Below are 23,963 nucleotides of genomic sequence, written 5' to 3'. Positions count from 1 at the left end.
TAAACAGTTACCCATACTGTACTTGCAATACTTACAAAATCTACCCATCTGTGAGGTCCCACACCTCGAACTCAGACCTCTGAATTCCCAGACAGCTGCTACACTCCTGGCCTTCACCCAATGACTGGTGAAATCTGGTTGGTCAAGAAGCTCGAAGAACTACAGCCTCAGCTCCAGCAAGACCCAAAGAAGTTTGGAGAATTGCACGGGCACCACTAAATGGTCCATCCACATTATTTAAGCCAGAAAGAGGCACAGGAAATTGTCCACACAGTCTGATTTCCTGTTGTGGTTACATTGGACCTTGCACCAACCCTCCTTCTGGTGCCTACACTGCTTCTGGCTCCTGCTTCACCACAACTTTACTCCTGCTTTCACCACATTCCCCCTCTGTGATTGATCCTTAGCTCTCCTCCAGTTTCTGCCCTTATTTTGTTTCCATTATGAGTTGCTAGTTTTGGCTCCAACCCCAGCCTCTGATTTCTGACTCTGGCTTTACCCTTGGTTCTGACATTTGACAAATGACCTCGCCTCCAAACCTCAGCTTTAATTTCTGACTCTCAGGCTGTGTCTACACTAGCCCCAAACTTTGAAATGGCCACGTAAATGGCCATTTCAAAGTTTACTAATGAAGCGCTGAAATACATATTCAGTGCCTCATTAGCATGCAGGCGGCCGCGGCGCTTCAAAATTGACGTGGCTCGCCGCCGCGTGGCTCGTCCCAACGGGGCTCCTTTTCGAAAGGACCCCACCTACTTCAAAGTCCCCTTATTCCTATGAGCAGATGGGAATAAGGGGACTTTGAAGTAGCCAGGGTCTTTTCGAAAAGGAGCCCTGTCGGGACAAGCCGCATCAATTTCGAAGCACCGCGGCTGTCCGCATGCTAATGAGGCGCTGAATGTGTATTTCAGCGCTTCATTAGTAAACTTCGAAATGGCCATTTACGTAGCCATTTCGAAGTTTGGGGCTAGTGTAGACATGGCCTCACTCTGGTAATTGTCAGTTGATTCTCATACTGACCCTCAGCTTCATTCCACAACCTTGACATCTACTCTGAGCAACAGAACTGACTCTTACTCCAACTACTAGGATAGACTACTTACAACTTAGTTCATAAGCCAATTACACCTAGTTACCATACTTAAAATCAGTTAGGATGTTTGTCGTGGCACCACTGAGTTTGCATGATGAATTTAGCTTTAGTCTTCACAAAAGAAACAGGGGCAGCCAGACACCAGATTTTGCAAGGTGACTACTACAATAGACTAATTTCATATTTTTTTTCAAAACTAATGAATTTCTATTTTTAAACAAAAAGAATAGTTAGTAATTGGGAGCAAAAGCAGAAACTGTTTTACAGATTTTTATATAAATTCTTCTCTTCTTTCCTTCTCTTTTAGAAAAAAAAAAAAAAAAAAGCTTTGATTCTAACCAATACACTTACAAAGTAAGCCTCCACGCCCAAAATGAGCACACTGCATTTGTCTTCTTTGTAGTGAGACAGACAGACACCCCATCTTCTGGCCTCAGAATCTATGAATACAACAACCACCAAGAGAGAATGCCACTCAAGCATGACAGAGTATTGCCTTCCAAGCTAACTATTCAGATAATTATTCTTAAGACTTGTTGGCCAACTTCAATATACTTTACTCAGATAAACAGCCCTAATTTTGGATGCTTACATGAACTTTCAGGCATAGTTTGAATTTTTAATAAATGCTCACAGGCTCTGTTTTCTCCTTCCCTGCCACCATAAATGTACTATTAATAAGCAGGAATCCTCATGGCGAAACTAGAAGACTTTCTTTCTGGAAAGGACAATTCTTCCCAGAAGGCTCCAAGGTTCTCTTTCATATTCCTCACACCAATAGCACGACATCTACAGTTTCCTCCCCAGAAAAATATATTACAAGTAGAGCTAGTTGAAAACAAACAAAAAATAGTTACCAGAAATGCCTTTTTAATTAAAATTTGAAAAAAGTCATAAAAATTTGGAAATTTTCATGCAGTTCTAATATTAGATCTAGCTAAAGTGCAGCCGAAGGTGCTAGTTGGCATGATGCCAGGATCCAGAAACTTTCCTGTTGACAACTGGAGCTCCCAAAGTGCTCCCTGGTTATTTATAGGAAGCATGCCAATGATGCCAACCTTTCCACAGCTTAGAGTAAATCTCTGAGGATATGTATACACAGCACCCCTATTTTAAAATAAACTATTCTGGAATAGCTCTTTTGAAATAGCTGTTTCAAAATAGGGCTGCTACATACAAAAATGTATTTTGAAATAGCACTTAGCTATTTTGAAACACCTGTACACACAGTGCCTATTTTTGAAATAACTGTTACTCCCTGGCTGTGTCAACACTAGCATTGCACTTTCAAAAGAGGCATGCAAATAAGGAAACTGAAAATGCAAATAAGCTGCAGATTTACATATCTGGCACCTCATTTGCATATTCTTTCAAAACAGCTTCTTTCAGAAGAAGAAAAGCATTGTAGACACAGCTTTTTCAGAAGTAAACCCCATCTTTGAAAGAACCCATCTTCCAAAAAAAAAAAAAAAAAACTTCAACGGAGGGAGCTGGTGTAGACAAGCTCCTTTTGTTTCAGTTAAGCTACGTCTATACTAGAGCGCGTTTTTGAAAGGGCACCTTTTGACAATGAGGAATCGAAAGATGCCCTTTCAAAAGATAGTGTCCACACATGAGCTGGGCCTGGTGCCGTAGATTCGTGCCTTTTGAAAGGGGCCATCCACTCTTTCGAAAGAAGAGCGTCTACACTGTCTCAAGCTTCCTGTCAAAAGAAAAGGCCAGGAAACGCCACAGATGGGGTCACATGGTGGACAAACCCATCCGGGGCTATAGCCAGATGTTCCTTTAAAAGGGCTCCTCCCCAACACCCTCACCCTGCACAGCACGAGGCCTGTGGAGCTGCCACAAGCCCTGCAGACACAGTGCCCTGCCCCATGGCCCACACCCTTCGTCCCCCCCATGGGCATAGGATCCCCTTCCCACATCTGAAGGTGGGGCGGCTCTGGGGAACCACGGTGGCAGAGGAGGTCCCCATCCCCCTGAGAGCAGCCCCCTTGTGCAGTCCAGCTCTGCCCACTCTCTTCCACTGGGAGTGGGTTGCAGCACTATCCATGGGAGCAGACGCTGAATGCCACTGGCAGCCATGATGCTGTCCTGAGAGCCACAGCCCAGCTGTGCTGTCACTAGCCAGGGTCTGCTGGTGGTGTGGGGGGCCCTCTGGTTAGTATGGAGCCCCTGCCCTGTGATCTGGGGTGTGTGCCCTGTCAGGTACATACCTGACGGTCCACCTCCGAGGTCGAGGGATGCCCAGCTGGATGTGTAGGAGGGAAGGTCTATTACTAGCTCCCCCTCCGTGCATGAGGAATCTGCTGCTGCTGGCCCTGGCATGGCTTTCGTGGGTCTGGTCAACAGTCACGCCTCACCAGTGTCCTTGGGCTGGGGCTCCTCAGCTGAGATGTTAAGGACAGCAGGCAGGGAGGTGGTATCCCATGGGCCCAGGAGGCTCCGGAGCTCCTGGTAAAATGGACACTAAGTGTGGACAGCCCCTGACCATCTGGCTGAGTCCCAAGCTCAGGCATCCCCCTGCTGCAACTCCTTGACCTTGCTTCTCACTTTGGCAGGACTGCGGACAGGGTGGCCATGGGTAGTCAGGCCCTCAGCCAGCTGCGTGCCCATTTCACTTAGGGCCTCCTCCTCCTGTCATAGGCTCAGCCAGTCTCGCTTCCCCCCTTCCCCTCCAGGTAGACCCCTGCAAGCCCTGGGCATGCTCAGAGGGTGGGCCCTGGGGCTCCTGACCTGGCTGGGTGCTAGCCATGCTGCTTGGTGCACTGCCGGGGATCTTGCTGGAGTGTGCAGGGGCACCACATGTGACAGCTGCTGCCTGCATGCTCTAAGCTTCCTCCAACTGGGTTTCTGGGTCTGTGTGGCTTTAAGGGCTATTGCATACACAGACCACACAGCCCTGCAGGTGCTGGGTTGCATGCCTCTGTGTCCTAGCTGATCGGTGCCATGGTGGACCCTGGTCTTTCGAAAGGGTGGGTTGCGGCACCTCTACACGTCTTCTTTCGAAAGAGGCTTTCGAAAGGGTGGGCTCTTCCTATTTCATGTTTGGAAGAGCGATTTCGAAAGCTGGGGTGCATTCCTTCAATTCTGTTTTCAAAAGAGCCTGCAGCATGAGTGCTTGCACTTTCAAAAACACTGGCGAGTGTAGATGCGGCTTTAATGAAAAAGCACAATGGGTGAAGCACTTCACTCATTTCTCCTTTTTTATCGAAACAAAAATATTCAAGTCAAGTAAATGAAATTGAATTATAAAACAGTGTGAGATAATTTTTCTAAGCAAGCATAGAATTTTGGTTGGATGACTCCTTTTGTATTTTTATTTTCTTTTACTAATATCCCATTTATCTATTAGGGTTAATCATCTAAGAAATAGCTTATATTCTTGCATGTTTTAGGATGCTGTCAAGTGCAAATGTGTAATAATAGCTTGTTTTCCAAAATGCACAGACTCATTCATACAATGTGTTGAAGAGCAGGACTAAGATGCGCCTGCTTTTAACTTTGAATAAGCTGTGATTTTAAGAAAGCATTTTATAAAAGCAGTATTATTTAACAAAACTCAGACTCAGTAAACTGCAAGTAGATAATAATGTACATTTATATACAGGATGTTTATTAAAAGGCTCTCTCAAGTTGAAATCATGATACAGTCTCTCAGATCTATTGAAGATGATTTGAAACCCACAGATATAGCTAGCCATCTTGAGTATGCCATGGCATACAATTTTTAATTTCCTGAGGGACACATTTCTTGTAGAGACTGGCAGCTTTCTTTGTCTTTTATTAACACCCTATTGAGATCTCTATATCTAAGTCCACTAGTGATGATAGCAATTGCAATAGCTCAAATATAATGGCATCTCTACCTCAGAGACTACGGGCATACTGCCAACACAGGGCAACATATAGACCAGTTGTGTACAGATTTCAAGTCAAAATTTACCTCCACCCCTCACCAGATATCTCGGAGTGATATCCCAGTATTTCCTAACACTTCAAAGAAGAAATCACACAGTTTTCCCAGAGCTCACCATGCAATAATTTTGGATAAATGTTGATTTTTAATGGCAACTTCTGTTCTCATTCTTATCACAAACATTCCCATTATAGCACTCATACTAGTACTTTTGTAACATGTCAAATATATAGAACCTAACAACTTCCTTGTATAATTTACATTTTCTTTACAGTCTTACAAAAGATTCCTGAAACCACTGGCCCAGATTTTGCAAAACTCTTGCACATGAGAAATTTAATATCTGTTAATAATCCCACTGAATCCAATGGAATTACTCATATGTGTCAAGTTACTTCTTAAAAAAACACTTTTTTAAACTTCACCTTGTAGACTAGATAATTATATGATAACCACAACTAATTATGTTCTTTCACCAATGTACTACTATGCAAAAAATGTACTGGATAGATTAAATAGACAGAGTTCTAGTGAACAATGAAATCACAGTTACCATGTTCTACAAGATTTATAAAATATATATTTTACAGCAATTACCCTACATTCTGTAAAAATGCCTGGAGGACAATTAAATGTACCTCTTCAAATTAAGTATTTCTAAATCTGAGCTATGCTTCATAATTAAATAGTCAGTTAAGATGATGAATGCCCTACTGTATGTTAGCTCATTGTGTATGTACATATTTGTGTACACACACACACACATGCACACACACACACACACACGTTAAGGCTAATTCAAAGATATATATTTATAGTAAAGCCCTGCTTTGGCCCACTATTGCCACACAGTGTCATTGCTGGAGTGGCACTGGTTTTACAAAAATTAAAACTCAACACTATCATAGCTGACCTTTTCCCTTTCCACCAGGCCATACTGTTTGCTATGTATAAGAAGGGTGTAACTAAAGATTTATCCTCCCAATAAGATATAGTTATAGGTCCCATGAAGATTACTGACACTGAATTCCCAAATATGTAATGGTCTTGAACTTAGCAGATAACATACCAGTGTTGAGGCACTTTCAAGTCAACAATAAATCAGCATCACGGTTCCAATAAAATGATTTAAAAAAAAACAAACCAGAGGAATTTTTGTACAAAAATGTTCTCTCTTTGATTTAGCTATTCTCTGATAATGGACCATAATGGTCTAGCAGTACTTTTTTTGCTGAAGTACATCAGCATTTCACTATAATTCTCTTTGCTATAAACTTCTTGAATTTTAACTGCATTAAATTCTGTGGTAATTTCTCTTTTTCAACATGTCTTCCCTTTCAAGTAAGAGCCACATAAAAATGTTTGAAGAACAACTTTACTCATTATGCTTGATTTCCTGATTTGCATGAGCACATGCTGAGCACTGCCTCCACGACACCTTCATTCTGTGTATCATATTGAAGACTAATACTTATGGAGGATGTAAAATAGCAGAAAATAAGCTGCTGAAGTCCAGCATCACTGCTCTAAATTGCAAAAAGAATTTCGTTTTCTTAGAACTGTCACAGTGCTTGTCATCGAAAATACTTTAAGAAGTTTGTTAAAAGAACACCAACTTCTCAGTGTTTACAATATTTTAATTTTTTTCAATGTACACTTTTGAACTTATTTCAATTTTCTGTTTTTGATGATAGTCATGCTGACAACTTTTTTTGGTCCATCAAGCTCTGTAGTACAATTACATGAATTTATTTTTAATAAATTACCATCTTTGCATATATCAGTCAAACCATGAAGACTAAACACTTGCAAACAAAATGCATTATTAATTTAATTGTCACAGCCTATTTAGCTAACTTCTATTAGTATTTGCTATAATATGCAATGTATCAGAAGGCAAAATCTAATTCAAAACATGAAAAATAAACTGATTATATTGTCCTAGAGAAATTAAAATATAGCAAGCTTGCAAAATTATAGTCAAGGCATTAATGTTTTAAATAGGTAAGAAAACTAAGTAACTTAATTTAGAGAACAGTTATGTGCAAAGTGATGGTTCAACATGCTGATGAAGAGTTTCTTTGGTTCCTAAAGCCATTAAAAGACATCAGTCTACTCCATAAAGGGAGGTGGAATGTGGAAGGAGAAGGAGGGGTGTTCGGGTATTTATTGTACTAGATTACGCTGCTTAAATATTAGCTATCACCAAACAGGGACTGCCACTAGAAAATTATATTGCTGTTGCAGTCCTGCCACTAGTACCCAATGCTGATGTACATTAACAGGATGTGCCAGATAAAAAAAAGTATTGTGAATAAGAAATATTCAAAGACAAAATAAGGAATTAAAAAGGAGAGAGTAAATAACTCAAAAATCATGTTTATGCTGGCTGGAGGTAGGGGAGGCAATAAAGCTGTAACACAATATGCAACACAGATGGGACACTGGGGTTAGTGTCTTGAGCTTGGTTCTTTGCTGTCAGGGCACCAAGGGCTTGGAGTGCTGTGAAAGCAGCTCGTGAAAGCCTGTGACAGGTGGGAACACATCATGTCACTCTCTTGCAACCCTACGCTGCCTGATGGTTCAAAAAGCCTTTGAGCAATGTGGGAAAAGATGGAGGGAAACAGGAACATGCAGGAGAGCTCCAAAACTAACTCTGTTTTAGATTAAAATCATCCATTGTTTAAAGAATAAATTTAAGATGGTGAACATGAAAAATCTACCCCAGGATCAGAGCATATATTTGGAGATCTGTTGTGTGTATGCTTTATTGTACTCATACTCACAAGGGTTACAGAGGTTATTTCAAGCAGTATTTCTGATTGGTAGGCAGTATGTATCCCTTGGTAGAAGAATATATTTGAATGGAATTCTTCTTGTGACTACAGCAAAATTCCACTGGGCCAGCAAACTAAATATCAAATGTAAACTGTTTGTATATGATTTAATGTAAATGTAATTATTTTTCTTCCATGACTTATTCTGTACTCCAGGAAAAGGCAGAACTCTGAATAATCTTGATGTAATAGTGCTGTAACTAAAATTCTGCTTCAACAAATTGTAGAGTAAACTTTATAATAAATACCAAAAAGGATACAGCTTTAAAAATATATACAACCCATATAATACAACATAGGGCATGCCAGGGGGTGATCTGCTAGTTTAATAATCTACATTAAAGTCAATTGAAAAGTACCTATGATGAATTGATGGCAAGAAAGGGCCTGATCTGCTTTCATTTCTAGTGTCTTTAACAGGAGCTTGTTACGGTACGAAGAAAAAAATTGCACTGTACCATAGAATTTTTACTACCACACTGAACCCACCATTTACTCTCCCTCTTCTGAAGAGGAAATCCTCTAGCTGTTATCTGAATGCTTTTTGGTTTAAAACAATTTTTGATCATGAACATGGTGCACAGGTAATCCATTTTCAAACCTGCAACATTTACAAAAATAATTTTAATATTCTAATAAGAAAAAGACACTTATAGAATTTAAAAATAAAGATATGGCCAACTGTCCTCAGTAGAAGTAAACCAAAATGGTAACTGTCAGGACAGTTCTTATGACTTTGAGAGTTCTATAATTAAATTATGTCACAACTAGGAATTTTGTAAAAATAAACCACATTTATTAAAATATAAAATATCCTGGTTTTAGTTACCTTGAGCACCGCATCACAGAATATTATTTCGCATTATTTTTTTCAAAAATTATGTTTATATCCATACCCAATATAATGGAGTAGGTTAAATGGTGGTTTTAAAATATTAGCTAAATGGTATCAAATGCCTGAAAAACAGTTTTTTGTAAAATATTTGACATTTTTCATAATTCATCAACTGAATAACAATGAATAATATACAAACTGTTGCAAAGCCATGGCTTTTCTATTTCCTGGCATGATAAAATATCTTATGATTCTGGGAGTCTGATCTATATTACATGTTTCGAAAGCCCATACTGGGCAATTAGGGGATTTTTTTTTTTTAATTGAGAAATTACTACACTTCAACTTGCCTAAAAAATCATTCACTGTGCAATGTTGGATTAGTTATGGTGCAAATGGGGAGCAAAATCTGGTAATCTGATGACCTGATAAAATACATAGTTTCAGTGATAAGGTATTTTAAAAATATAAGGATTCTAGCACGCTAGATTCATTTTAGAACTTGAAAAAATATGTGTTTACAAACAAAACTTGCAAAAACTTACACAAAACTTGAGTAAATGAACAAGGGCAGAGAAATCAGAGATGGGCCAAAACCTAACACAGAATTCCCAGGCATCTCCCATCAACATTTTTTAGAAGGTTGGGGAATTTGTGGCTCCAGAGCCCACCCTTACCTTGGTGGTTGTGACTCCAATGAATCAACAAAACCTAAGGGGAGGGGCTATTTTTGTTTGAAAATGTAAACTATTTTATAAATCTATAAGAACCAAATCCAAAACCAAACACATACATATTTTGGTTTTGTCTTTGGGAAGGCCAGACACAACTTTTGAAGTTTTGTCCAAATAAAATCATAACTGCCTGAGCCATATTCCAATATACGCAGAATTAGACCTAGCCCGTATTAGAGTCTCCTGGAATCCTTCCATTGACTTCAGTGAGCATGTGATGAGATCCATGGGTTTTCCAGTCAGCAAATCATTTATGTACGTCTTAATTTCCACTGAAGTCAGTGAGACTTAAGCACACATTGAAAGTTAAATACTACTTACAGCTTTCTTCACTGATCAAGGACCAACGAGCCACAAACCTATATTCCTTATACACACAAATCCAGTGGCAATTCTGGGTGGGCTAGGAATGCAGGATCATGTTTATTTACATATCATATGAAGTAAATGTATGCATATATTATATTACCAGGTTCCCTATCAAAGTACTTAATGCACTTTGAAAAATTTTAGCAGTACACATAAACATATTTGTGTAACGTAGTAAAACACAGTACTTTACCTCTCTTTTGGTGTACCAACCCCATGCTTGCCCAGTAAATGAGTATTTAAGTGTTTCTTCATCACAAAAGCCACCCTTAAAAAAAAAAAAAGTTAATTTTTTCATTTATAAAATACACAGCTAAGCATATGTTAAGATAAATCTAACCGGTTGACTTGTTAAGCTCAATATATCATAACCTACTTTTAAATTTACAAGTCTATTCCACTATAACAGCAATTTACAGATCTACATCAAATTTTTGGTTTTCTTATACAGATATACAATTAAACAAATCACTGGTAAACAGATGCAAGCATTTTGTTTCTGTTTCCCTTTGCAGTTTTAAAAAATACTTAATGGAATATAACTGAAAAAAATTTATTTTGTATCTATATTACATTCTCTAGTCTTCTACTTATGTAATAGATTCCAACCCTGCAAATCTTTCCTTACATGAGTAGTCCCACTGATTACAGTGAAAATGCTGCATGAATAAGGACAGCAGGATCAGGCCCTTAACTCATTATTTGTGTTTGTTCAATCTTCAACAGTTTAATTATTTAAGGAGATAAATCAGGGAAAAAATCATGTTATTGGTCTTAGAATTTCTTGTTATAACTATGGGGGAATAATGTTTGTGATTGCATTGTGCACAGGAATTTTGCCCAAGTGGCACCAAGACATCAGGAAAAACAGCATATGTATTACCTGAAATTATACCTTGTATCAAGCACAAAGCAGTTCATTTACTTTTAATTCTACTGACCTATGTAATGAAAAAGATAGCAGCCTACTGAGTACCATTCTTCCAGGGGTAACACCGTAACATCAATTCAGGGATATCATGTGACTGCTTCAAACAATGTAGATATCATACTGAAGCTTCAAACTAAAATGGTTCTCTAACTAAGCAAAAATTTTACTGCAATAACTTTCAGTGTGAAAAAGGGCTTGCAAACATTTTTGTTAATTATGTATTACAGCTGTCCTTCATAAAGTTAATTACTAATAGCTGAAAGGCAATAGAATCTATTTGCATATGTACATGAAAGGCATGACATATGCAAAAATATGATTTTAATTAGCATTCTGTGATATGAAGGGCTACAAATCAAACTGGCATGTTATAAGATTTTTAACATTAAACGCTGAATTCATCTGGACATGTTTGCACTAATGGACAATGCAAGGACTGTAAAACTCTGTAGCATTAAGGCATATATGAGCCACAAAAGCCAAGAAACAGTACTTTTCCTTTACAAATATGTTAATGTATCTTCTCCATGTCTGATCTACTTTGGGCACTTTCACATTATTACAGAGAATCTCGTTTTTGTGAAGCCTTCAGGGTGAAGAACATAATTCTTTTTATAATGATAGTGACTTCATTATTTTTATAAGAAGACATTAAAAATACCAAGGACTCTTTTTTTTCCATATGGAATTAATATGTATGGACACACAATCTTTAGAAACCTGAATAATCTACCATACTATCATGACTATTACTATGCAAATGCCATCAGAATTACTGTACATAAGGAAAATAATTGTACTGACATAAAATTGCATTCCAATAGTATAAGGCATTCCAAATTTGCTACTGTTATTTTTGAACAGAAAGCAGTCATTTTGACATTGCTATAAGTATATCCACAACATTTTAAAATTAATACTATTATTGTTAATCAAACAAGTCCATCCTCTCTCTTGTCTAGAAGAAAAATAAAAATTAAAATACTAATGTGTGAGAGCGACACAATAAGGAATCTGCTGAGGTGGGAGAACAAGGGTTGTTATTCACATAACAAAGTGTCATTATAGTTCACTGAATGTAAAAAAATCACAGTAACTTTTGCAACATTTCCTAAGAAAGTTTTTCATCAGAATCTGGGCACTTGAGGATTCCAGATGGGAAAAAAGTATACTGCAATACTTTGCTCATTTCTGTAATGGAAATAGAGAAAAAGCCGCATGCGCAAATCAGACAGACAAGGAAAAGGCCTTATATTCTAATGCTGTATAAAAACTGATCTCATGTGAACAGCTTAATATCTGCAGTGCTACAGGTCTGCAGAACCACTTTGCTGCTTTTCCATAGCACAAACAAAATGGTAAAACAAAGATGAACACTGCCACTCTAAATGTTTCAGGAACCACCATTAGAACCACCATTCACATGTGACACGAAAGGCCCCAACACCGAAAAGCTCAATGTTCCTGAGATATGTTGAGTACCGGGGCGGGAGATAAAGTCATTCACCCTACCTCAGGTAGTGTTCAGTCAGTTGCAGGATCAAGCCTTAAATGATAATGGTGTCATTTTTAAAAGAAATTAAATACATGAGCAATAATTATTACACAAGTGTAGTGCCGCAGCTTGGCCTCCTCTGAGCCAGAATGGGAAGAACTCCGCGAGAGGCCCTGGTGGACAAAGCCAAATCACTCCTGTCCTGCCTACATTAAGCAGACGGATGAAGCCAGAACTATAAAGGCAGGCAGTAAAAGCTCGGTTAAGACTCAGGTACTGAAGGTGCCAGACGTGCTCCCAGACTTCCGGAGATGGGAGGCTGGCCAGCACTACCAGAAAGAAAAAGACTGGCCAGAATTACTGCCAACCTCAGGACCCAAGGTGCTGGAAGCCCTGTTGGAGACCGCATTCTCTGAAGGCTCATAAGACCTGGTCCCAAGTCAGCATATTCCCAGGGGATTTGGGAAGTAGCCCAGGAATAGCAGACCCTGATTCAGCAGAGGAAATGGAAGCAGCCTGAGTCAGCATGTTGCTCACACAGGGGCAGACTGCCCTGCCACTGTTAGGGCCCTTGGGTGGTGGGCAGGCCTGGGTCTCCCTAAACCTGGGAGGCAGTCACCTCCTATTTTGAGGCCAAACACCTGTGCTTGTCAGCCCTTTGCCAGAGCTGGCAGATCTGAGCACAGGCCTGAGCATCCTGAACTGCTTGCTGCACTGCCCTGAACCAGGGCCTGGGTGCATTTACCATTGCTCTGCCTGAGCATAGGCCTGAACACCTAGACTATTCATTGGCCCGCCCAGAGCTAGAGACAGGGTGTACTGTCAGGGTGCTCAATCTGAACCTAGGTCTGAATGCCTGAACTTGTTGTGGCCCCACCTTGAACGGGGGCTAGAGCATACTGACAGCTTGTTCAGCCAGCCTGAGAGCCTGTTCTGCCTGTTGGTAACGAATCAGTTTCGCCTCACTCTGACCCTGAATGGGATGAGGGTTCCAGCCAGATCCAGTTCAATATAATAACAAAAAGCACTTCCTTCAGGCAAAACATTTTTCCTAGAACTCAGTCTATATGTCAAGAAGATGGCTCTGGGGTTCAGAAGTACATCATCTATGGATTTTTGGGAGGACTCTAGACCATGTTTACTGTTATGGGACGTAGAGTTACACAGGTTCCTCAAGCAATGGAGTCTGGGTGCCACTGACATCTTCTGCAATATTACTAAGATTTGTGATACACAATAGTTTTCTCAAAGTCTCAACTTCCAGCACCAGGTGATGACTGGAAAACTCTTAGCTTACAATTTTTAGGAGAGATGCTTGAAAATGTGAAACAATATCAAAAATCAGAAGTCTAAGAAGAATGCAGATGTATTGCTTTTTGAAAATGTTATGACTTGGAGGAGCCTGACCCATGATTTCTGAATACTTGATTTGGTGATACTGCCAAGGGCATCTGGGACTACCAGTCAGCTCTTTGAGCAGAACCAGCTCCCTTAAAGAGCAGTTCCTGTGACCACTGGACTTAAGGAAAGGAAGTTCAACAGCACGACTGATGGACTAATCACAAAATTAAAAGCAAGGAGATAATCGCATGCTCACAAAAACAACTTCTGAGACATGCCTAGTCATGTGGAATTGGTTGCAAACCATTCCAAGGGTCCTCTGCTCCCCCACGCCCACCAAAAAAAGATTAATTATGTGTCTAGAATGGAGAAAAGTTCATTAGGAGGAATGAAGGCTTTCACATGTGATCTCACAAGGGCAGAGCACCATTGCTGTGACAGCACTACAGACCAGGCATGAATAATTTACATTTCAAGTTACCACAAATATTATATAGTTTTAAAAACCATCTTTAATAAAAGACTGTGTGACACCGAGGGAGTGAAGTGAATTAGACTGACATAGATCATTTATACATGAAAGCTTAGATAGTTACAATTAATGCATAAATAGAAAGTATTAAAATGTCAGGAAAGGAGTCGTGATCTATTATTCTACTTAAGATATAAGTTAAAATTTAAAAAGTTATAACAATGACGTAATTTGATTTCTTAACTACCATATATGTTGTAAAAAAGTTAGGAAATGTACTGCCACTTTAATAATTTTTTATGATCAATGAAATATTGCTTTTGTGTTGATAATACCAGAAATGGAAGGAATTTTTATACAACCGTTAGGCAATAGGGTTGTCTCCTTCCTAATAGCTGGTAGCTGGACTCCCAAGGCCCTGCTTGTGCTCCACTTCTTCCCTCAAAGCCCTATGCCCTTCTTGGCCTCCTTCTCAGGCCCCAGCCCTTTTTTTTGCCTTTTTCCACAAGACACAACCTACACTACATCTCTTGCCCCCAGATTTCCACCTCCATTGTTTGCTCCTTCTCCTCTCCCCCATCGCTCACTGGATCTTCTCCACCTACCTCCCTGGGCCCACCTGTGCTTGCTCTTGTCCAGAGCTGAAACAGGACCTGCTACAGCCTGACAAAGAACCTGCATGGAGTTAGGAGGAAGTCTTGGTGGAGCAGGGGCCAGTGCAGGTTAATGACTTGATGCCTTTCCCTGGCCTGAAGTAAACCGAATGTTGGCGTCCATTCAGGACATCTGACTGAATGCTACCAGCTGCCCTTTTTGACTGGATCTTCCAGTCAAAAACTGGGAACCTGGAAACCCTAAATGGGACCCTTTCACAGAAGCCCAGCTCCACATAAAAACTTGGATGGGTAGCAATCCTATTAAGCAATTTCATGTTTAACAATAGTCTTACAACAATAAGGTACTATGGATTTACATGTGGAAGTTAAAAACTACTGTGGAAGCTTTCATTTATTTTATTCAATTCATTTTTTACAGAGCGTTCTCTTTCACGAAATAAAATCTGCTGAAAATCTGGTAACTTGCTTCCTCCATATGTGCAGGACAGGCCAGTTATATGTCACATGCTGTGTGGAAGAGACCAGGGCCTGACCCCCACAGCAGTTGTTCCAAAGCTTTCGCAGTGGTTTCAAGCGAGTTCCTGTGACAACTACTAAATGGAACTCATATTGTTAAGTTTTACAAAGATCATAACCCACATGTATCTGACCCTGTTTAATAAAAACATATTTATAGATATGTGTATCAAAATAGAGCTTTGGGCATACAAATCACTGCATGTTGAAATTTTACAGATCTAATTTTGTTGAATCTTTGACTCTGAGTACTTAATTCATAAACCGGTGCAGAACTTTGCTGCCAAAAGTCACAAACCTTGCTTTGGCAGTGCGGTCTATGGCAGTGTGGTCTATGGAGTAGGAGAATATAAGATAACACACTAAAGAAATTTGTAAAACTGATTAGGAAGTAAACATTTTGTACAAAGAAGCTGTCTTTTCCCATGCAGCACAAGTCTAAAACCCTTCATTTCTGTTTGCTTACTTTGAAGGGTCCAGGCTGGATTCCCAATAACTCTCTAACAGGACTATACACAAGGGACTCAGTTTAAAAAATGAAATATCTGGCAGGGTTGAGTCTGTTGTGGAAGATATCCACGGATCTGAAAGGCCGCAGGCCTTCTGTGACAGGGTGACAGGATCAGTAGGTGGAAAAGCAGGGCTCTTCTGCTGACTCACCTAGCAGCGGAGTCTTTGTAACAGGATAGTCTGGCCCTTATAGGTATCTCTCCATTACATCTGGGACTAAGCCTCCCAGCCCAAGTCCATAGGCTTATGCAAGCAGGGCTTGCACTAGCATGCTGTAAGCAACTGTGTAGACTTTGCTTTGATATTCATTTGGGCCTGGTGCTCAAATTTTCAAGCCTTGGGGGAAGGGGAGAGTCATAAGACCTTAGTATCTTGAAAAGTCAGATCCCCAGCTGCCTTCAGTACCCCTTAAAAAGCCAATATGATGACTCAGTGGAAACTATGCTGTGCCCTATTTAGCCAGACAGGATATTACTAATAAATAAGCACTCAGATTTCTCTGTCCTACCCCCTCCTTCCACTCTTGGGACTGACGCTAGGACAGAGACCAGAAAACTGATCCCAGTTTTGTGAATGAGAATGAAGGTCCGTACAACTCTACAATCAAGCTATCCCTGCAATGGAGATTTATCATTACTCAATTAAGTCTAAAAAAGCAGAATTTTAGAAAACAGGTTTTAGATAGATACATAATAACCAGCTCCCAGTTTTTCCTGATATATTTTTAAAGTTCTTTGAATGCAGCTCAGTGCACATGGGGAACAGGAAAGTTCTCAGAATATGGCAACACTGGAGGAATACTCTGAACATCTCATGCCTTGGGTATACCTATACGGCATATCCATCACTGATCCTGACCCCTTTTGAACATAATTATAGACAACGGGATTGTCAATGTGCTGTTCACTGACCTACATCAATCTACAGAATAATTTACTGTCTGTATCAGACAGATCATTATGGATGAGTTGCACACTATCAATCAATCAACTCTGTTGTTCCTGCATATTTCTGTATCTCTCATCCAAAAGAGAGACAATTGTCTCTCAGCGTGTTTTCATTGCTGTCTTTCTCTCACCAAGCTGTATTGTCTCCTTCCACCTCTTCTGGTATAAGAGTCTGAGGCTGAGAAAAGGCAAATAGAAAACTAACATATCTCAATTCTTCTGCCTCAACTGGGTTGTGAGTCAGAATGCTCTGAATGGTTTCCCCATTCAGTGACTGGTGATCAGAAAATACAGATTCCAAATCCTGATAATGACAGTCACCATGAAAGAAGAGAAATATTATTGATTTCATAGTACCACGAAGAGCACCATCAGAAGACGGTGTATACTGTTTCAGAAAATACTGCATACAATCTATGGTCAAAACCACAGCAAACATTAGCCAGCTTGATGAGATTTACAACAGAATTTCCTTTAAAATAAATAAAAAAGTGGATCTTTATTTGCTGTGGCTATGAATTCTAAAATGAACGAGAAAGAGTGTCAAGATTTTATTTTCTTTCCTTAGAATTTCACTGGAATTAGGAGGACTCTAATAGTATTCACAGGAAAATTCTACCTAATGAACAGGCTAACTAAAAATTAATGACCTGTGAAACGGGTCAGACAAAAAACAAACACAACACAATCAATTTTAGGGACCATGTGCCTTTTAATTTTCCCCAAACACCTATGTTTGGCAAGGAAACTGAAGGTGTTCATGCATCATTACTAAAAACAACAATCCTCTTGAAGAAAATGTTGAGCTCAGTGGGCATTTCTCGCAATACAAAATAAAACTGTAGTACCGTATTCTATCTTATGTTTTCTTAAATTTGAAAATCTATACAGAAGGTGACTTGATATGCTGAACATCTAAAGATCAAAGTAAATGTATCTATGATTTTATGATGAATAGAATGTGTATAAAAAGCAGAGGTAGAAAAAGTACCCAAAAAGTTACTAGAGTAAAAGTACAGTAGTTAGAGGGGTTGGGAGAGCAGATGAACTTAACAAGTCACCAGTGGCCCTCTGGAAAACTACTTGAGTAAAAGCAAAACACATGCACACACACACATACACATCGCACCTTGATTGTACTCATGTACCCAAAAGTGCAAGTAGCAGCACTTTTACTCAAGTAACTTTTTGAGCACTTTTTCCACCCCGATCAAAAGTTTGGCTATGCTGGAAAGTTCAATTTCAGTAAGAAGTAGTCTATTTATAGTATATTACTCAACTGCTTATTTTAGTTAAAAATAACATCTCCACACTTACTTTGCTTGCACAGGCAACATGTTAAAAAGCTGAATAGTGGCAAAAATTTTGAAGTCAAAAGGTGTTCACTCTATCAAGAATCCACTTTGCAAACATAGGACAAAATTAGCACCATTACAAGATATCTTTGTTTCAATATTCTGAGGAGTTAATGAATGTTAAGTGATAACGCTAGGCACCACAGCTATGTAATTACATTTCCAAACACACCTTACCAAATCACTTCTAAGCTAAAAGAATCACATGTTAAATTATTTTTCATTGTCTGTCAAACATCTGTATACTGTCACCTTTAACAGGTGTTTGATAAGCTAACAGCTGCACAAAGAACTTTAAAAAAATGCTTTGTATCAGTGCTATCATGCTCCCAGTCTGCCACTATACAGAACCTGTTTTCATAAATTTGAAATGCAACCTGAGGCTTAGTGTTCGCTGAGTGCTTTGCATCAAAAACAAATTATCATCAACATTGAAAAAATGATAATACAGTAAAAGCTTTGTTATCCAGCACTTTAATATCTGGAAAACTTAATTAATCGGCATTTGCCATAGATGGCAAAACAATTCCCCCTTCAGTTAAACGGAAAAATTCTAATAGCTATCCAGCATCATTTTCCAGCATTTGTGAAAGCTGCATTTGTCTGATGGTCCTAAGACAGCAGAGAAGGAGTAAATTGTATAGTACTGTATACACTAGTAGCGTTAAAAGGTTTAATGTTAAGTAAGGTTATTTCATTTCTTAAACATTTTTACATTTGTGAAAAAGCTTGAGTACCTGGCACCGCTGATTAACCAGCAACCCACATTCCCCATGTATGGCGGATAACAAAGCTTGCACTATTCTTGAAAACCTGATTGTTCGTTTGTGATGCTAAATCAGGGCATCTCAATTCTCTGAAAATAAATCAAGATTTTTAAGTGTTCGCAAGCTGAATAACAAATGGTTCTACAGATTTCAGAGCCCAGATATTCCCTGTCTCCCAATACACTTGCCACTGCCTGCCCTATTTCCAACCCCATACAACTATGATCTGGTTCCCATCTGTTGTCCCCAATAAGGAGCTAGCAACAAAATTCATTAGCCTAAGTAGTGTGACCCATGAACCTCTCCTTCACTCACTGAGACACTGAATCATATTACTAGCGAGCTACTTGAGAGGACACAATTAGCCCCACTGAGGTCCCAAAGGCCAGGATTTCACCCCACAGGTATGACTGATGTTGTCATCTCACTCGTAATGCTGAGCCTCAATCTCCATCTACAAAAATGAGTACTCTTTTTCCCAAACTAGAATTCAATACCTAAATCGACAGAGCCATTAATCTGAGTTTCACATTGGGATGCTCGTGCTCCTTCCGATCAAGAAGAAAATTATCCTTTTTTGATAGTACAGAATATTATCCCAGAGCATTCCGTGATGAGACTCCCAGAATTCCCTGCTCCTCACAAACTAAAAAAATTGATGAAGGAGACAAATCAGGCAGAAAGGCTTGTGACTATGACACTTCAGAGAGTTCTTTTTTATTGGGTTTGTTACTGTATTACTTTTGCTCTTCATCAGAACCACACTTTCCAAAGCCATCAAATGGGCACTCACATCCACAGGTATGTATGACTTTGTAATCCCTGTTGCATCCCAATGACTGAGTGAGAGGTTCCTTAAATCATGAGAAATAGCTGGCTTAATCTCTAGGTAGACAAGTGTAGGTGAACATGCCTGCCAAAGAATTATCAGGAAGGGTAACCCTCATTATTAGCCCCTGGACAGAGCAGTTTGCAATCTTTGCAGTTTACAGGTTCCAAGCCTGTTCATATATCCTCAGGGGACAGTGCTGGTGGTACCTCTCATCATAATTTTCAATTCATCCATTTCTTGCAAACTCAGCCAATGCTACTCATGCACTGGCAGCATCTAAGCATGACTCTTCTAATGAATTCTCTATGGGACCACTCTAGAACACCAGGGACCAGAAGAAGTGAAGATGCATTGCTGAAGAAACTGCAACTACCCTTTCAAGTGGCAGATCAGCAAGGGGGCATCACACTCAGACTCCCCATCCCACACTGTTCCATTTGTTGATCAAAGTCACTGGGCTGATGGTAAGCCAGAAATGTCCAGCGACATGATTATCTCAGAGACCTCCAACTCCCCAGTCCTGGCAGTTGGCATTGGACTAAATGTTACTGGTGCACTTATTCTTGGGACTGAATTCCTGAGTACAGTTAACGTGGCAGAACTTGTAAAAGGCATATAGCTCTATTATTCTTTCCTCCTTGTAATCCACCACCACCTGAATCTCGCAGATTTTAGTATTCAAGGCATGGCACACCTATTCGGTTTGCTCCTTTACCCAGCAGGTGGAGATGGGCAAAGCTGCTGGGCAACCAGGTCCTTGACCAGTTGACTGCTCTTTTTTAATTAGTGCACATGGCTGGTAAGTGTGCCCATTTTAAGTCTTTATCAGACCCTTAAAAAGTATGGCTTGGTCTTCAGCAAGTTAAGTAAGAACTAATGATTTATTTTTAAATATAGATATCAGAATGGGAGGAAGGCATTGGAAAACAAGGCCTATGTCTCCTCCTTGTTATGAGATTTTAGTTGCTGACAATGAGTGCAGTCACTGCTCCTGCCTCTTCTTCTGTTCCTAATAATTTCATTTCTCGTCCAGTACACTTACTTTTCTCTCAGTTTTCTCTGAGCTAAGTTATACAGAAGTTATTCTTTAAAAAAAAACCAAAAAAAAAAATTTTCTCCTCCTTGACTGCACTGCTGAAATTTCTAGGGAATTCCAACATTCTGATCAAATAATTCTAATAATTTAAATTTTTTGCAATGCATGGCATTTTAAGATATATGAAAGTATTTTACCAATGATTCAAAGAAAGAACCGCTGCAGTGCAGTTATTTCAGGAGTACAGAGCACCAACACACCATCACAAGGCACTATAATGGGTAAAATGGAAATGTTGGTCTAAGACTCCAAGAAGTAAACCCATACTGTTGTGAAAAGTTCCACGTGATGTTAAAGATTTTTTTTTAAAGGCAGACTACTTGCATACGTCTATTTGAGCACACCCCCAGTGAAAATTCACTGACTACTGAGATATTTGCACATATAAACTGTTCATTTATGAGTCTAATGGTTCACTTGAATTCACATTACCTGGTAAGTATTCACAATGGACGTGCTGCATGCAAATACAAGCATCAAAACAAAAAGCAGTCAAGTAGCACTTTAAAGACTAGCAAAATAGTTTATTAGGTGAGCTTTCGTGGGACAGACCCACTTCTTCAGACCATAGCCAGACCAGAACAGACTCAGTATTTAAGGCACAGAGAACCAAAAACAGTAAGCAAGGAGGACGAATCAGAAAAAGATAATCAAGGTGAGCAAATCAGAGAGTGGAGGGGTGGGGGGGAAGGTCAAGAATTAGATTGAGCCAAGTATGCAGACGAGCCCCTATAGTGACTCAAAGTTCCCATCACGATTTAAACCATGTGTTAATGTGCCGAATTTGAATATAAAAGCCAGCTCGGCTGCTTATCGCACCATTCTGGAAAGAGAAGCAGCCGAGCTGGCTTTTATAGTCAAATTCAGCACACTAACACATGGTTTAAATCGTGATGGGAGCTTTCTGAGTCACTATAGGGGCTCGTCTGCATACTTGGCTCAATCTAATTCTTGACCTTCCCCCCGCTACCCTTCCACTCTCTGATTTGCTCACCTTGATTATCTTTTTCTGATTTGTCCTCCTTGCTTACTGTTTTTGGTTCTCTGTGCCTTAAATATTGAGTCTGGTCTGGTCTGAAGAAGTGGGTCTGTCCCACGAAAGCTCACCTAATAAACTATTTTGCTAGTCTTTAAAGTGCTACTTGACTGCTTTTTGTTTTGATAGTGTATAGACTAGCATGGCTTCCTCTCTGTTAAATACAAGCATGTTATTGTTTGCTCTATTTTGTATATGCAAGTGAGCCTTTTTTTGGATAATGTGGCTCTTATTGTAGTGAGCAAAAGAGGCCTCCTTTTTATGGGTACATGTTAAAGACTCGTACACGGTAAAGTGTATGGAACATTATGCAGCCACTAAAATAAATGAAAAATGAAGGCCCGAGTAGCTGTTGTGAGAGTTTGAACTCACGGTTCCAGAAAGATGCCAATCGAAATAAGCCTCGAGTCTGAAATACTTTAAGTCCTTCCCCACAAGTATTAGAACAGTAAGCCACAATAACTTCCTATTTCAATGTGGAGAAAAAAATATAAAATAAAATACAAAATCAATTTTTTTCACCATCAGGTTCATTCCTGAGATTAGCAAAGACACTGATGTGGTAAAATGTCCAGATCTGTATTTTCTGCTGCTACTATGAACTTAACAGGTAGAAAGTTTGACAACCATGTGATATTTACAGCATAGTCTAGAAGTTGATTTTGTAAGCAGCAAATAGCAGATGTAGCATGCATGAGGGAGAGGAGTTGTTTTATAAACAAAAGAGTGCAAAATATTAAGTAGGAAACAAATGGCTGGGTGAAAATGCCACATTATAAAATTATTGTAAAAACCTTCAAATTGCTCTTCATGAGGGAAAAAAAGAACCCAGATCACCAGTTAACTTGACAGTGCACAGTTCTGTGATAATAAGATCAAAGGAACCTGTAAACCCAAGGCTCTAATTTTCTTGTGGCGAGTGTGTAATATTTTGCAAAGTAAAATTGACTGAGATGGAAGCTATTTTGCATGGTACAGTGGCGATGGCTAACAAATGAGAGTTTTGTGGGCTGAATGTTAGTCCCCTGCCTCATCTGCCACCCCTAATGACAGCAGCCACCTGCTGTTTTATTGTCACAGCTGGAGCCAGTTCACACTCCTTGGTGCTGTGCTCTGCCCATGAGCGCCAAGCTCTCGCCTCGCCTCATTACTTTGATGAACTTTTTATGGTCAGCACCCATGAAGACCTCATCTAGGACTATACAACCTAGACCGGCTTCAGGGAGTGTTTCCAGCTAGCAGGAGGTGATAATACACAGTGACACTAGGCTGCTACTGTCTGTCACTTTGTCAAGAAGTCACTGTACTATACTTTTGACTCTACAGGGCCCTCAACAGGTAACATGCCATGAAATTCTTATATATAATAATGCTCTTTTTCTTTCTCACCCACCGCAATGTAAAGATCATATCACACTGGCAAAACGAAACATTTTTAATAGTAGATAACTATAAAAATCTAATGTACGCTTTATGACTGCAACTATAGAATAACAAATTTCTACATTCTCTAGATAGAAATCCATTGCCTTACTAAAAATATCATGCTATTACAAAACAAACAAAGACACCAAGAATAAGAACATAAAATCATTTTAAACCTCATTAACAAATGTATTTAAGACTAAAATTTTTATAACTTTTATTTTACAGGAGTGAGGAGTAGTGTGTTTATTTTATTAACCTAAAGTGTGGCAAACATAAAAGAAAAAAAAACCTAGTTAAATTCAATTATTTCCCAAATGAATCCACAATCGAAATAAAAACACTAAAAAAGGCATACTTATTCAATAGGGATGCATTAAAACCATGAAAACCAAGACAAGCCTTTATTTATATTTTCCATCTCTATCAGAAAATTTCTATTTTGATATTTGGTATTTATAACAAAGTGTTTTATATTTAATTTACTGGAGTTTAACCCAAGGTTTCCTTTCACCAGGAAAATAATCTTTTTGTTGTCAACACAGCTTTATATTTGCTCATATTTACATAAATCATTAAGATTAATATATGTGCCATTAATAATAATTTCATTAGCATTCTGATATAATCAAATAACATTTTGAGTTCTGATTGCCTGTAGGCTGTTACAAGCCTTAGAAACAGAACATTTTCAGTATTCATTGGGTAACAATCCAGCTGATCAGTTCTGACAAATTTGTGCACTATTTTAAGCCATTATACCTGATTCCGCTTCATTTAGAAACTCTACCGGAAAAGCATAACTTTGTTTTTGTTATAGATTACTTATACCCATT

At 39.2% G+C, this 23,963-nt stretch overlaps 1 protein-coding gene across 2 annotated transcripts in view; it reads right to left on the bottom strand.

Annotated features, from left to right (window-relative positions):
- Positions 1 to 23,963, bottom strand: part of ZNF407 (zinc finger protein 407) — a 431,800-nt gene that overhangs the window by 272,464 nt on the left and 135,373 nt on the right. The window contains exon 3 of one of the 2 annotated variants that reach the window (XM_074987526.1): positions 9,981 to 10,055. The exons of the other annotated variant lie outside the window; for it this stretch is intronic. Coding sequence (XP_074843627.1) covers positions 9,981 to 10,055 — 75 coding nt within the window. The remainder of the gene's footprint in view (positions 1 to 9,980; positions 10,056 to 23,963) is intronic. 2 annotated transcript variants of the gene reach the window in all.

The sequence above is a fragment of the Carettochelys insculpta genome, chromosome 2, assembly GCF_033958435.1.
Source record: "Carettochelys insculpta isolate YL-2023 chromosome 2, ASM3395843v1, whole genome shotgun sequence".
Classification (NCBI taxonomy): domain Eukaryota; kingdom Metazoa; phylum Chordata; order Testudines; family Carettochelyidae; genus Carettochelys; species Carettochelys insculpta.
This window is presented reverse-complemented; position numbering and strand designations above follow the sequence as displayed.